Raw genomic sequence first — 15,652 nt, 5'->3', positions numbered from 1 at the left:
TATTTCCACTATTACTAAAAATAAGCCCGAGAGTGTTCAGGCTATCTATCATATGTTGTGAATTATAATTAAGTAAGGACACAAGTCAAAAGCTTTTTTTCTATATGAGGATTAAATGGTCCCGAATCTTTCATCCACTTGACGCTGGACTAACCAATTTCCTTCTTCTTTTTCTTCAGCCTTTGTCCCGTTCCCAAGCGGGTTCGGCTCGTCGTTATCGATTTCACCATTTGGCTCTATCAAATGCCTGATCTGGATGTAATGCCGAGGCTTTCAAATCCCCATCCAGCGTATCAAGCCATCGTAGTTTGGGCTAGCCTTTTGGTCGTTTACCATCGACTTCGATGTCCAGATCAATCTTGGCAAGTGAATTCTTGTTAGCGCGAATTACGTAACCATACCATCGAAGGCGCTTTTCTCGCAGTTTTTCCACAATCGGTGCAACCCCATAACGATCGCGGATATCCTCATTTCGGATGAGATCAAAACGTGTCCCCCTACTAGTCCAACGCAACATCTTTGTATCCATCCGCGCAAGACGCCGTTCATTGTCTTTTATAATCGGCCAACACTCAGAACCATAGAGAACGACAGGACTGACGACATTGCGGTAAATTTTAGATTTGAGATGTTCGTTGATACGTCGATCACAAAGAACACCAATTGTGGAACGTCATTTCATCCAGGTTGCGTTAATGCGTTAAGCAATTTCGTAATGCAGTTCGCCATTGACTGATAGCGTCGACCCGAGGTATTTAAATCGCTCAGTTCTGGGCAGGTCACTGTCGCTGACAATGATTGTGACTGTTTCATGGGGATCGGTCGTCAAAAATTCAGTTTTATTCAGATTCAATCTGAGACCGTGCTGCATGAGGTGATCATTCGATTTTTGGACAAGTTGTTCGAGATCATTTTTAAGGTTTTGTGTAAACACAAAACCTTATTTAAATCGGTTTACTGTCTGTCTGTCTGTCTGTCCGTCACACGCATTTTTCTCGGAGACGGTTATAGCGATTGACACCAAATTTGGTAGAAAGGTGGGAACTGTAGACGCTCACGCATGCAGTGAATTACATCCTTTTACGTCCAATTTAAGGGGGGGTCCCCATACATGCAAAAGGGGGGTGTAAAATTTTTTTTCATCAAATATAGTCATGTGGGGTATCAAATGAAAGGTCTCGATTAGTACTTTTCAAAGCCGATCTTAGTTTTGACATTCGTTGAAAGGGTGGGGAGCGAGGGGGGTTGAAAGTGATCACTTCTTTAAGGGGGCCATTCTCAGGAACCACCAAACCGAAAAATCTGAAAAAAATCAAGAGGCTGCCACTATATTGTGCCTGGGCTCCGAAATACCTTCCATGCCGATATCTGTTTAAATAAAGTTAATAATAGTATATTACTACCATTTTTTGTAATTGGTTAGAAACCCCCCTTAAGTTCATCCTAGTACCATGAAATTTTGCAGTGATATAGGCTATAATATAGAGCATGATCTTACCAAGTTTGATGGAAATCGCACTATTACTAACAAAGTTATAATACCTCAAATTTGTTGCTTCTTTGAAAATTGAAGACTATGAATGTCAATATCACACGAAAATGGATACTCTCACATACGTACAAAGAAATACACAAAACCTTTCGTACCTGAAGCATTTAGCTTCCGGTTTCCCGACCTGTTACTATTATATTAGATGCGAGGAAAACATCATCTGCATAAAGCAGTGTATAGGGCGTTGGACGTGTCTCGATAACAAGAATAAAGAGGAGTGGTGAGAGAGCGCTTCCTTGATGAACACCGACAGACGAAGCGGTTTTGATACACCCGCCACACTTCGAGTGCACGAGTTCCTCTAGTACTAGGCGTTGTCGTAGAGCATATCAGATTATTTCATGAGGTACATGGTCAAACACTTTCTTCAGATCCAGAAATACACGATGTTTCTCTATGAACACAAGCGGTTTTGATAGACTCGCCATACTTCGAGCTTTACTTTTCCGATCGTGGTAAAGCAATTGAACGCAACGCACGAATTCTTCTGGCTCTAAGTGTTGTCGTAAAGCATACCAGATGAGTTCGGGTGGCACACGGTCAATCGCTTTCTTTAGATCTAGAGATGCAATGTAAAGAGCGCGATACTTCTCACGGTGTTTCTCCATGAGTAACCGCGCAGCGTGTACTGTGTCAGTAGTTCCGCAGTTTTTGACAAATCCCGCTTGATTCACGGTTATTTCAACGATTTCGCGAATACGGTTGTGAAGAATGCGTTCAAAAATCTTTTGGAAAGTAACCGGATCGGACGGTAATTGAAGAGAAGAGGAGATTCTGCTGGATTGCCTTTCTTTTTCCACATTGGAATCGTGCTAGTTTTTGCCAGTCAGATGGTGTTCTTCCTTCCTGAATAATTCAATTAAAGGATTCACTGAGCCACAGTGTTTGGTCCTAGCTTTTCTCTTTTCAGAGCTCAGATGCGATGTCATCAGTTGTTTTTCTCGATTTCTTTCTTTTTTTTTTGGCTCCTTGGTGGACGTGCTTCTAATGACGGCAATGGTTCTGAAAGCGGAGGATGAGCAAATTCTTCAGTTGAAATCTGCTCAAAATACCGATTTACTCCTGAAAATTGGCGCAACTGCCACCAACTACATGGGTGTTCAGGACCACTCAACCCTTAAACAAAACGTTTTTACTTGCTTAGCTTAGGCAGGCTGAGGTGGCTTGGTTTTTGAATTAAAATAATATATTTGTAGCCAATAAAACCTCTCACCGCTTCTGTGCACACTACTCCTTAGGACAAAAGTGAGACAATGTCTGAAGAATTGCCTTTGCCCTGATGAACCCTTAGTAATTTTTGTATTCACATCAGTCTTTATTGTCTGTAGGTGTTGAATTATGATAATTCTCGAAGAAGCTTCTCTATTGTATCTATTCTATTTAACGATCTGCTTTGACGAATTATGACACGAAAAGCTCGCTTACACATTTCTCCCCCTGCAGCAGTAGCCCTCTGATGCGCAGGTTCTCGTGTAACTTATTAGTATTATTATAGGAGGCATTTCACGGTGTTTGTGAATCACTAGTAGATAGCCCTAACTTTGATCCAGACAACAGAAAATGATATTCCACTATGTTCCCCCTAAGTAGGCTGTTTCTATAATTCCATTCAAAGACATTAAAAATTCGGAAAATGCTTACGTGCAGCCCTTCTTTAAGAGAGTCATGATTTATCTGTCTAGTGTAAAAATAAATTTTTCTGCTCATTCTAACTATGTATCTTATCTATCAGATTTATCAATTTCTCACCAAATTATATCTCTGCTTACAGGACCCTGTTCTTTTCTATGCATGTTATCCACACCCTTATCTCATTAATAAATGTTTTACACCTATCTTCACTATACTCGCTGATTTGCTTGCTCCAGAGGCGAAGGATATCCATTAGAAAAGGTTAATAGACTCCAAATTTCATGGGCAAATAGAAAATCGATTTGAATTAAGTCGAAACAAATCGGTACATTATTCCAGATTAGCATCTCTTTCCCATTAGAATTTTATGCAAATGGCACCACGCTTCGGAAAGGTGAGAGATACGCAGATGAGATAAGATCAAACAAATTTTATATCTTTTCAGATTTTTTTTATTGGATACAAACTAGAAATTCAGACACGCGGTAAGTGAGCACCTTCTGGCCGGAAACCATTTTCGTCTGCGACGTAGTTCAAGGTGTAGCTTTGCCCGTCTTTGTCAACCCACGATACAGTACCGCTAACGGCGATGGCTTCGTTCTCGGTTCCAATGTTCCTGAGCTCAGCTTGTTCTTGACGCGCGATGCCATCGCTGGTTTCGTAGCTGAAATTCAGAAAAATTATTAATCAAGTTAATCAATTAAGCCTTGACATTAGACGCGTTAATTTTTGGTTTCTCTACAGATTAGTTACGTGTTTTTTGTCTTTCAACAACTTAGATTGAAACTTACGCGAATTTGTATCCATCTGTGCCGATATTGTCGCTTTCAAAACGAAGGATTTGAGCATTTTTTGATTCGTCCACTGGTCCTGCGACGGCAGCAGCTACAAGAACAGCTAAAACGACAATGAATTTCATTTTTCAGCGATTTTCGTCTTTTCCAGACACAGAATATCTAACTAGTAACCAGATACAGAGCCACTTTGTCTTTTATACCTAGATTAGAACAGGTGCCGGTTGTAGTCGGCTTCTGGCCAGCAGGATTGCTCGTAAATGATACTTTGACTATTCGTGAATAAATAATCAAAAGCGAGAAAACAATTTTAAGAGAAACAATATTCAAAATCTACCATTTTCCCCGTAGAAATATTCAAATTCTTATAAAGAAATAAAATCTATTCACACATTATAATGTCGCTGTCTATCCTACGCGATGCTTAGACAAAATACTGAATATACATATGTCGCTCTGCATATATGCATAAGTTTTTTATGTTCTCTCAAAGCAGGAGGTGATTTTGATAAATATGTTTTCAGATGTTAAAAGGTTATCATCAGAAAATGTCTTTCCTGTGCCAATCAAAAGCATATAAAAGGTATATATTGAAAGTAAACAAAATTTATTGGAAATAGCGATACGAAGCCTTTGAAGCTCCCTAAGCATCAACACACTTCTGCAGGCGAGTTTTCCACGACGTGTACGCTTCCTGGAAATCAGCAACCGAAATATCCTTTAGAGCCCTCCCTAAGCGGTTTTAACAGAACTCAGGAACCCGCGGTGGTGTCCTTTGGGATTGGTTTTCACTTTTGGAAACAGAAAAAAATCTTCGGTTCCATTTATTGTCAGGTAATCAGCAACGACGGAGGAGGTGTAAGATGACACATTGTCGTGGCCAAAAAGATCTTTTGAAATACAGCATGGGTTAGTTTCTGCTCATAAGTCAGCACTTTCGGGACAAACTTGGCGCAAATCTTCCTCATCCCCAGATTCTCACCGATGATATTGCATACAATCCCGTCCATCCCCGCTATCATACAAACAGCCTGTCCGTGTTCAACAAATCTGGCACACGTTCCTCCTTTTCGGTTTTGGAGGTTGGTGGACTGATCTACTTTAAACATTTTGTTCTACTTGAGCTTGTGATAAGCTTTCAATGCTATATGCTTGTCGGATCATTTCCATGCTTGGGCTTTTAAGGATTAAATTCTGTCTAACCGTAAATAATTCAGAATTAATCAAAAGTGAAAATCCCAGCAAAGACCTTGAACGATACCCCTATATTTGCAATAACAAGCAAACCTCACTCGAATGTTAATTTTCAGCTCTATTCAGCTTGACTCCTTCGACAAATAGAAGGTAATTTGGTTCATGATTCGTCATGATCGATCGAAGCCCTACACATTCCCTAGACAAGGCAACATCAAGGACATCACCGATAACGAGAAGGAATATTATCGATGAAAGAATGCTGCCTTGTCCGTACACCCAGGTTGCGCTGGTTTGCAATCGTAGTCTACAAAAAGGGGGACTCTCCTGAGAATCGTTATGAAGCGCCCCTTCCATCTCTTCAACTGTGTCCTCTCCTCTCTCTCTCAGAGTGAAACTTTTTTTTCTTTTGACGCATGCTAGGCTTGACTTTTTGTACTTTGTCATGGTAAAGACACTTGTAGAAACTTGTGTTCACCAGTACTTGTAACCAACGATACCTTTCCCAACCCCCTTCGTCCGACAATCCGTCTCTATATTCGCCTAGTCAGTCAAACCTAGTAGTGTCCTTCTAAGGCGTGCCTGACACCTTCATTCGTCTCAGAGGCAAGAGCAATTTTAGTGACCGTCCATCGATATGTGGGGCGGGTTGCTAAAAAATTGTGTCGTTTGCAAGGTAAGCAAATATTAATACTGCTGGACGACAGCCGGAACGCGGAGAAAGTATTTAGTTTGGAAGCCGGGGCCGACGCTCTATTTTGCGGCGAGCAAATATAGTAGCAACACGCAAAAGAAAGTAAGCGACTATCAGGCAATTAAGCCTTTTGAAGCCTCCGTTAGGACCTCACCAATAACTCCTGAATCTACTGTTGATCGTAATAAGGTCGATGTCTGGTTAGAAGTTGGTAGCCGATTAGTCGAAACCTTATTCAGACCCTGTCCTTGGGCAACATGCCGTTGGCGGCGTCGATGACGAGGCGGGGAAAGTTGGCGAAGTCTGCAAACGTTTTGCTGTTGTTGTTGTGATCATTAAGACTACACCTCCATATCACATGCCCGAGCAAAATCTTGCCTTGCATTCACATCACCAATCCTCACCCTAATTCCACCTTTAGACGCATTCTTCTGATCAATATCATTAATACTACTTAATCGAAGTGGTGATCCTGTCAGAAAGCGAATTTGAGATCACAAACGCGCGCCTTTTCGACAACCCGATATCGGATTCACGTCTACTAACGTACAAAAGCAAAGCACCACCAAAGGAAGAGGTACATGCTCTAGAATCCCACCATCCCACTTTGCTTAGTCCAGCCAATATCGTTGGAATTCTAATTAAAATCATTGAGATCATTTTTAGGGAGCATAGGTACATCAATGAATCAACGAGTTTTTCGATAGCCAAAGGTCATACCTGTTACAGCAATCTCAATCCGAGGCGTCCTTAATGTTTAGGCAGCAGAATAGATTTTTGCGGGTTGCTAGCCCATGCATTTCTATCCTTTTAGGTCCTTCTTACAACATTTTGGCAATATTTTGAGTTTATTGTCAAACCCTAGCTCAACGGGCCAATGAACAGATGCTGATTATTCCATCTATCGGTATCGTTAAATGCGTAGGTAAAGACCTTTCAATTTGCAATCTCCTCCTTCTTTTCTTCCCTCTTAATCGCGGAAGATCGACCGCTTCCCCATTTGAAGTGCTTTTAATAATGGTTTCCTGATAGCTGAGTGATTAGACCACAAGGCAATCGTACGGATGGTCGCGGTTCAAATCTCACTGGTGGCAGTGGAATTTGTATCGTGATTTGACGTCGGATACCAGTCGACTCAGCGGTGAATGAGTACCTAAGTCAAATCAGGGAAATAATCTCGGGATTGTGCAATGCTGATCACATTGTCTCCTTCAGGGTACTGTAATCCTGTAGTGTACCGTTACGGTCTTGAATGAAGTGCTCTTATAGGCTTCAAGGGGCTTCAATATGGATTGTTGCGCCAACGATTATTATTTACTAGTTGTCACAATCTCAGCACATGGCGAACTTTACCTAATACTAGCACTAAATGCCAAACATTTAGGCTCGGAGAGTCCCACCTACTTAAATTATAAATCGGCGCTGGTGGTGGCGGCCGGTGACAGTCAATGGGAGAATCCATCGAGAACCCCCCGCAACATCGAGCTCGTATGCAGAATGGTGTACTACGGCATGGTTTGAATCAGACTGTGCGAAAGTCCCAGGACATTAAGGGAAGCTGTGAGGGATTTAGGTACAATACCTGTAGTTGACAATATTATGGGAACTACAACCACCCGTTCGAGACGCCAAATTTCTTTGATTTCCCGAGCCAGTGGCTCATAGTTCACCTTCTTCTCCACGTATTTCCGTTCGATGTCGGTGTTAGGGAGGATAGCAACATCAATAATATAGGCGGAGCGACTTGTCTTGCCAAGTAACAGTACGTCAGGCTTATTATGTGGAATATCGCGATCATTTACACTTGCCGGTCCCAATACATGCCGCAAGTAGAACTATCAAGTACTGCTTGCGGCTCATGTCAGTAAACCGGACATGTTCTTGTGGTCAACCCATGCTTGTATGCAAGGTTTTGATGGATAACCTTACATACAGCATTACGCCTGGTGATGTATTGCACCGGTGCCATAACAGTACAGCCAGAAATGAGATGGTCCAACGTCTCCAACGCCGAACCACACATTCTGCACGGATCATTCTCCACCCAGCTCGGGTGGCGACCACACTGTCCTGAATGGCACACATGAATCCTTCCGTCTAAGTAAAGAGCTCCCCAGCACATAACCATCTATTCGACAAATGTAAATCAACAAATGCTTTCCAAAGACAATTCACGTGTCTTCGACTTCAATTCATCGGGATCATTGGCAGAGTTTGGATGATGCATTCGGAATTTGGACATAGTAGTTCCTATCCGCCGCTGGACGTCTTCCAGATCGGTCTTCGCCCACAGCAATATTCCGAATGCATAAGCCAGTAAAGGAATAGCGAATAACTTCAATGCACTCGATCCTCTATAGATGCTATTTCAGCATCAACTTTATACGTCGTAAGAATGCGGACAGCAGACCATACTTCAGATCACCAACTCGAGCATGAGTTCCTTGGAAGATTCCTATGTATTTGTAGAAGTCTGTCTCGGCCATAGCTTCGATGTGGAGGTCACCACCAACGGATGGCTTGAACTCGACCCTTGTCTAATCCAAGAGTGATGTCATCTGCATAAGTACATCAAGAGTGTCAGTTCGCACTTAGCACACAGGCCATTCTTTTTTGCAAAACATTGCCCTTTAGCATCATTTCGTCGCCAAGAAAGAGGGTTCAGTGTCATACAAAACCAAAGGTGACTCAACGAATCCCCCTTTAAGATGCCTCTCCGTATGTGGATAGGCTCTGAGGCATCGGCGCCCTCAAAGGAAGGCACTGATAAGGTAGTGTGCCATCCTTCCATGACTGTCGCCAAAAACTTTATTAGTTTACGATCAATGCGATGCAGAACGCTGCCGAAAGCCTTGGCATAATCGATACAGCAGCTAAAGACGTTTCTTTGGCCTCTAGTTGCTTGTCCTACAACTACCGAGTCAATAATGAGTTGCTCTTTGCAACTCCTTGAACCGATTCAGCAGCCCTGCTGCTCCTCGGACAGAATGTTGTTGGCCTCGAGGTGCGCATTGACCATTCCTCTAATGATGGACGTTATGTATGACGTATGTATATGACGTTGTAGAGGGTTGGTAACCAAGTAATCAGTCATAAGTCTGCGGGGTCCTGCATCGTGTCCTCTTTAGGGATAAGGTAGGCAATCTCCGCATAATTTTCCTCTTTATTTTTCTATTTTATTTTCTTATTTTTCTTTTGTTTCACTTTCATTATAATACTTAATACAACAAGAGAGTTTGTCACTTTAAGGGATTCCTTCTTTCTCCTCCTCGTGAACCCCACCAAACTTTAACTAAGGGGCATCCTCCAAAATAGTCGTCAAAGGGTGTCAAGAAAAGAAGAGAACCTCGCAAGCTGCGCCTCAATAAACATTTGAGGCAGAAGAAATCGGGATTGAGACTGAGATCCGTCGTGGTTCTCCCCTTCTCGATCGCAGCACTCTGATCTGACTTCTCGCGCGCGGTCGAACTGTCGTTTTTTTTTACTTTTCAAGCTTTAGCTCGCGGTTTGGTTTATCTCTCTAGGTTTACGCGAATCCCCTCGTTTGTTTGAATATTTGCAACGTATTGACACGTGAATTTTGTAGAATGACATGCGAGGGATCGACGCCCTCAAGAGAAACCTCCACCGGCTCCAATTCAAAAACAGCAAAAAATAGAAGCGACGTACCAACTAGTGTTGAGCGGCTAGGAGGAGCACCAAACCCCAGTGACAGAATTGAGAACAAAAATCCATTTAATTATAACTAGTATGAACGTCAATGCGAAAAGGAGCGACAGAGTTCTGTATTCTGGTTGGTGGGATCGGTACAAAGATACGCAGGTCGGTTAAACGATTGTCATGGAAGCGCTTTTGCGAGGAGACTAATGTGCCTAATGCATTTCAGGGTCGACATGCATATAACCCTCGAACCTAAAACATGAAAACAGCGTGAATAGTCGTAAAGTAAAATCCACGTTTGCTCGTTCCATGGATACAAATCTGTGGGATTAGTGGGCATCGTTTCTATCTTAGTAAAAGAGGAAATTAATGCTCTGGGTCTACATATTTTGAACATATACGAGTAACATATAATACTCATTAATTGGCGCAATATAGAGATGATATTTATTCCCAAAATCAAAGTAGCCAACCTCTCCGGAGCAGAAATCCAGATAGTATAAACAGCCAAGTATTTAGGAGCAACATCTCGACTCGTTTATGTGCAAGCATCATGTCCAAGAATAATATCAGAAATTATTCAGATTGCTCTAGTGCTGTAGGACTACGATGCATTTTCACTGCAATGTGTTCATTGAATGTTCGCATCCATAATAAAGCCCATTTTGATGATTCCGGTCGAGGCTAAACATTTTTAACAGCAGAGAGCTACTGGCACAGATCCAGAAGGTCAATTGAATAAGTATTGCAGGAGCGATCCGTGGTAGTCGAAACTATCCTAAATCTAGCTTTATTTGAGTAGATATCGGAATAAAGAGTGTCTTGAGACAAAGACGTTGTATCTAGACATCGTGTTGATTTTTTTTCAAGATATTTGGATTTAATAGATTTTTTAAATGAGTGACCACTCCCCCTTTTACGCCTGTTGCCAAAATCCCCATAACTATATTCGATGGAAAAAATATCACACCCCTTTTTGCATGTACGTAGAACAATGACCTTCACCGCATTGTGTCAATAGGTATAATCGTTACCGAGAAAAGTGCATGTAACAGACGGATAGACACTGACCCGATTTTAATAAGTTTCTGTTTGCCACAAAACCTGAAACAAGTCCGAAAACGGGAAGCTGGACCCTTCAAGTATGGATGGTCTTATGAGTACTTATACGTAGTAACGTAGTAGTAGAGGCGACAATTGCATTGCTGACTACGCCATGCAGTGGAATCCACTCTACCAAGATGGCCAACAAGTGGGTCGCCCCAAGAGCACTTGACGCAGAACAGTTGGGAAGGAGTGCGGCAATCTCAGGAAATCGTAGGGAGAACAGAAGTGCGTTTCAGGCAAACACGAACGATGGCGGCTAGGTGCAGTTGACGTGCTATACCCCACAAAAGGGTGATTGGCAATCATATATTGCAACGTACTAAGAAATTCGATTCTGCACTGTTTGGATTGCAGACTTAACAATCTTCAGTGAGGAGGTAGTCTTATACGACAGATTGGACTTAAGGATATTCTGTGAAATCCGATTATGACACTGCCCCTACCTCACTGAAAAACGATGACCGTATTCTAGGCTGAGATGGATACCATTTTATTTTCCGCAGGAGAACGTTTGCGATAAAAATGGGGCAGTGGCGTCATTCGATTTTGTTCAAACAGCTAGGTAGCATTTTTAGCACTATATGGGGACATCTTGTCAAGTAGTTGGTGCACAATTGCCGCTAAGCGCTGCAGAAACTTGGATGACTGCTGAAATACTCCTAATCGTGTCACCTAACTTGAATATCGTTGACAATGAGGAGACTGCCAGACGGGTTCACCGAAGCTATAGCTCCACAAAAGGGGATCAAATTCAACATTCAATATTAGGCTCTCCGTGTCAAAGCTACTCTAAACAGTGAAATTGCGTAGGTTCTAGAAGGCCCAAATGGAGAAATTTGGATTCTAGGGTCTCAAGAGCGGCATTTTTACTGTGCCTTAAGAAGGGGGTATAGAAAAAATTGGAGTGGTGGTCTCGACTATGTGTAGCCAAGGTGATGGAAAGAAGATGGTCCTGCATTTCATATGCAGCGGTTCGGCCCCGTCAGAGCTTAGAAAAAGATACTTTTCCTCAACGAAGAACCTGAATGGGTTCATGATGAAATGTTTCGTTCGTGTAAGAAGAAGCGAACAGAGAGATAATGTCTGAAATGTTTAACTGCTTGATTGAGAAGGTCACTCAACCTAACAATAAACTCGTCATTGAACCATCTTCATCAAGGTACCACTGATTCAATAAGTCCGGAAAACAACTAACTGCTGGAAGTCACTTAAAAATATATATTATTATCCCAATTATGGTTCAAGAAGACCTGCTTTTTCTGGAAAGATCCAACAGTAGGATGCTAAGCCAAATGAAAATTCCGGTATCTTTACCACCCGAGCTCTCCTCGAATACCCAATCAAAACCAATATCTGTTTCTAACATCGACCTTCAACCAACTTGTTCTTGATCTTGGCTTTTACGACTATAAGCATTTGGATATTTTATTCATATTTCCCGTAGATATTCATACTAGAAAGATAATCTACAATCAATAATACACAATCAATCCCAAAATATCCACATTTGGATATTATGTTATAATAGAAGACAAAACAAATGCAGCAAATTTCGCTACTCTTAACAATAGCCACTTTGGATCGGACAATATTTCATTTGAGCAGGATCTTTGTCTATTCTTTGCAACTTTGAGATAACCATTAAATGTAAAATTAAAAATGCATCTTTTAATGGCAGTTTTATATACTTTTATACTAGTATATGTTAAGATAGTTAAGATATAAAGATCCTTCTTAAAAGATATCGGGGCGATTGTAATATATAGCAGACCAAGGACGGCGCCATTATATTAATACTAAATCACTAATAAAACAGCATTTAATTGCTATAGAACTAAAGATATCAGGTATACAAATGGAAGTAACACAATACATTACAACAATAAACTGCAATCTACTTCCATTCTTGGAATGGAGGAAAGTTCAACTGGTCTGGAAGAAGATGCAAGCATTCAGTCAGGAGCCTTAAAAATGTTCAAGTGCAACCCATTATGCACCCTCCACGTACTCCAATGCTCAATTGGCACTATCCGCACTCAAATTGTTTAAAACTATCTCTTCAGTTTCAATAGTAAAGTAACATTCAAAAAAAGATGAAGAATCATTGTCTCGTCATGTCAAGTTGAAAATTTCTCGCCCACAACTGGTTTTCGAATTGGAGGCAGCAATGAACGACCTTCATAAAAAATAGCAATATTTGAACTTTGCTATGCTTCCACATTATTCAAATGAACCCGGTCCACAGATTTTTGACTCTGAATTTTTAAATATTATTACTGATGAAAGCAAGTACGTAGATATTGTATTTGCCAATGATTTATGAGATCAGAAAGCTCCCAGCAGCATCATATTTTCAGAAGATAAATTCATGTCTTAAACTTTAGAAGTAGATTTAGATATTTCCATGCAAATTTGTTGGGATGGATTCCATGGATATGTCGAATTGTTTATTAGAACTTTCATCTTTTCGCATAATTTTTAGTTATTCTCTACAATACCCAGGTGAGTCTGAAATGGCACTTATGTAAGTCTCTGGTCACCGTATACTATCTGCATTACTATAAAATCCATCAATGCTAAGAAGATGTTGAGAAGATACTCAGCAAAATATTAGCTTTCAGATTGAATTTTATTTGCGTTGGATAGCATTTAAGTCGCCTCGCTGCGTGAATATCATGGCAGATGGCAACATAATGGACTACAAGACACTATTTTTATAAAATCCACACATTATATGGTAAAAGATTCCAACTGGCTTTTGAAGATTTTAGTGGAATCTTATTGAGAAACTGAAATTTTTCGGCTGTTCGACCTTGAAACATCCAAATCTTACGTAACTTGATATGGCGTGAGAGGAAAAGACATTAATGTTCAGGTAGGTTGAAAAATTCTAGAATTTTTGAAAATTCGCCGAAGCTCCTTAGTAAATTTAGCAAATGGGATTTGACTCCAACATTTAATAAACCAGGAATCTACTCAACATAACTAATACAAGTTAGATATCTGATGAAATATCAAACAATATTAAATCGGAAAATCACCAAAAATGCCCAAACTAGGAAATAACAAGAAAGAGAGTAATATCGAATTACCAATTCACGGGGTAATGAACTGAAATCAGAATATATCTAATTCTTATGTTGATGGAAGAATACCAGTGTCATCTTTGAATTGATTGGGATTACATATCCTTCCTACGATGTCCGGCAGATCGAACTCTCACAAATACACATTGCTTCACATTTATTAGCTGGCGGCGTATCCTCGAGAACATCGAGTCGAAGAAAAATTGTGACCTGCAATTATAACCTAGATATGTTGAATTCGAAGGTCATATTCTAATTTGGCTTCTTAGATATCAATAATTTCTTGACTTGTAACGGGTTCGCTTTTATGATTCGCTTTTATGTCCCTCCATGATTTCTTTAAAAACTCTGGCTCTTTGTGTTAGATTTTCTTCTCCTCCTTCTTCGGTCTTTGTTTCGTTCAGAAGTGGGTTCGCTCATCTTCATCAGTTGCGCCATTTTGTCCTGTCAAAGGCCTAATCTGGATGCAATCGGCTTTCAAATCACCATCCAGAATATCAAGCCACCGTTGTTTTGGCCGGGTTTCTGGTGATTCCCCATCGACTTCCCCGGGGTAAATCTACTACCTGTAGTAAGAGGGGACTAAAAGGGGCAGACATTTGTGGGCTAACAACCTGCAAATTTTGAAACTTTATTGCTAGTGAAACGTCAACAACGTCTCGGATAGAGAATAATCTCACGGTTACGTCTATTAGCTCTCGAAAACCGACTGTGATTGGTTTTTGGAATGTAGCAAGGGTTCCTATGCTCGATTTCTCCATAAGCTATACATTCTGGGCCTTAGCGAAGTAAGATAGTGGGACTCTCTGCGACAATGTGTCTTTTTTACTCTGAAAAGCCAAGTGGTGTCGAGTTCTTGCTGACAGCGGGAGCCGGTTTCTGACAGACCTCTCAATAAAAGATTCCGGTCTAAGTTAAGGAGCGTCACAATTGTACAATATTATGCACCAATGAAGACTTTTGGGATAGTGAAAGAGGATACTTTCTACGAGCAACTACACGCGGTTCAGGAGAGGCTTTCTAAAGGTGACATTGTGATCGTGATGGGTGATTTGAATTCCAAGTTGGGCTCTGAAAACACATTTTCCGGACATGCACCGTGCTTCTCCATCACATGTCCATGGAGAAGCACGGTTTGGCGATCCTAATGATAATGGTGAGAAGTTCGCGGATTTCTGTAGCTCCCACCGCTTCAACAGTGGTAGCACATTGTTCGAGCACAAGGCCTGCCATAAGGTCAGTTGGGTTTTAACGACAACATACGAGCAATCAGATTGATCACTTTGTTATCAACAGTTAATTTAGGAGTTGCTTTGGTTCACTCAAAAATGTTCTTTTCTCGGTTGCTACATAGGTCATCGGCCACGTCCCAAAGGCGCCGCATAAGATGTAGCTAACTGCGAAACGATGGACGCGGATCGATGAACGGAAGGGGTTCAAGGTATTACTATTACTGCGCTAAGATTCCAAAGAAAGGAACCCGCTTTAGATGTGACAATTGGAAGGGTATTTGCGTGCTCCCCACCGTCTCAAAGATAATAGCTAAAATAACCATGGAGACCATTAAAACGCATCTCCAAAATTTGATCAACAGAGACCTTTGCTTCGGATCCTCCTGCATTGATCAGGATCATTTTGTGCGGGGTTTAGATCTTCGTTTCACCTGCTCTTCATTCATTTCGAGAAAGCTTTCGGCAGTGGCAGAAAGTGTGGCTTTCTTCATGCTGCTTTGCCCGAAGGATGTGGAGGAGTTCAATGAACGATGATGTCTTTCCTTAAGCACCTCGACCACACTCATGACTTCTGTTTCTTCTTTACCGGGTCATGGACTTTGACCAAATGAGGCAAGTAGATTGGGGCTGAAGATAAACACCCAAGGCTCTCAGTCTGACGGGTTATTGTACTTTACCTATCTGCATTCATGAGCAGAGCA

The 15,652-nt window shown here is 41.2% G+C and overlaps 1 protein-coding gene across 1 annotated transcript; it reads right to left on the bottom strand.

The window, feature by feature from the left end:
* Positions 1–3,613: 3,613 nt before the first annotated feature.
* On the bottom strand, positions 3,614–4,162 carry LOC119648925 (flexible cuticle protein 12-like). The gene is made up of 2 exons (XM_038050831.1): positions 3,976–4,162; positions 3,614–3,848 (listed from the first exon to the last, which is right to left on the bottom strand). Exons 1-2 carry the CDS (start codon positions 4,101–4,103, stop codon positions 3,659–3,661), a joined length of 318 nt encoding a protein of 105 aa, XP_037906759.1. The 5' UTR covers positions 4,104–4,162; the 3' UTR covers positions 3,614–3,658.
* Between the last annotated feature and the right edge of the window lie 11,490 nt (positions 4,163–15,652).

This window comes from Hermetia illucens, chromosome 2 (genome assembly GCF_905115235.1).
Source record: "Hermetia illucens chromosome 2, iHerIll2.2.curated.20191125, whole genome shotgun sequence".
Taxonomy (NCBI): domain Eukaryota; kingdom Metazoa; phylum Arthropoda; class Insecta; order Diptera; family Stratiomyidae; genus Hermetia; species Hermetia illucens.
This window is presented reverse-complemented; position numbering and strand designations above follow the sequence as displayed.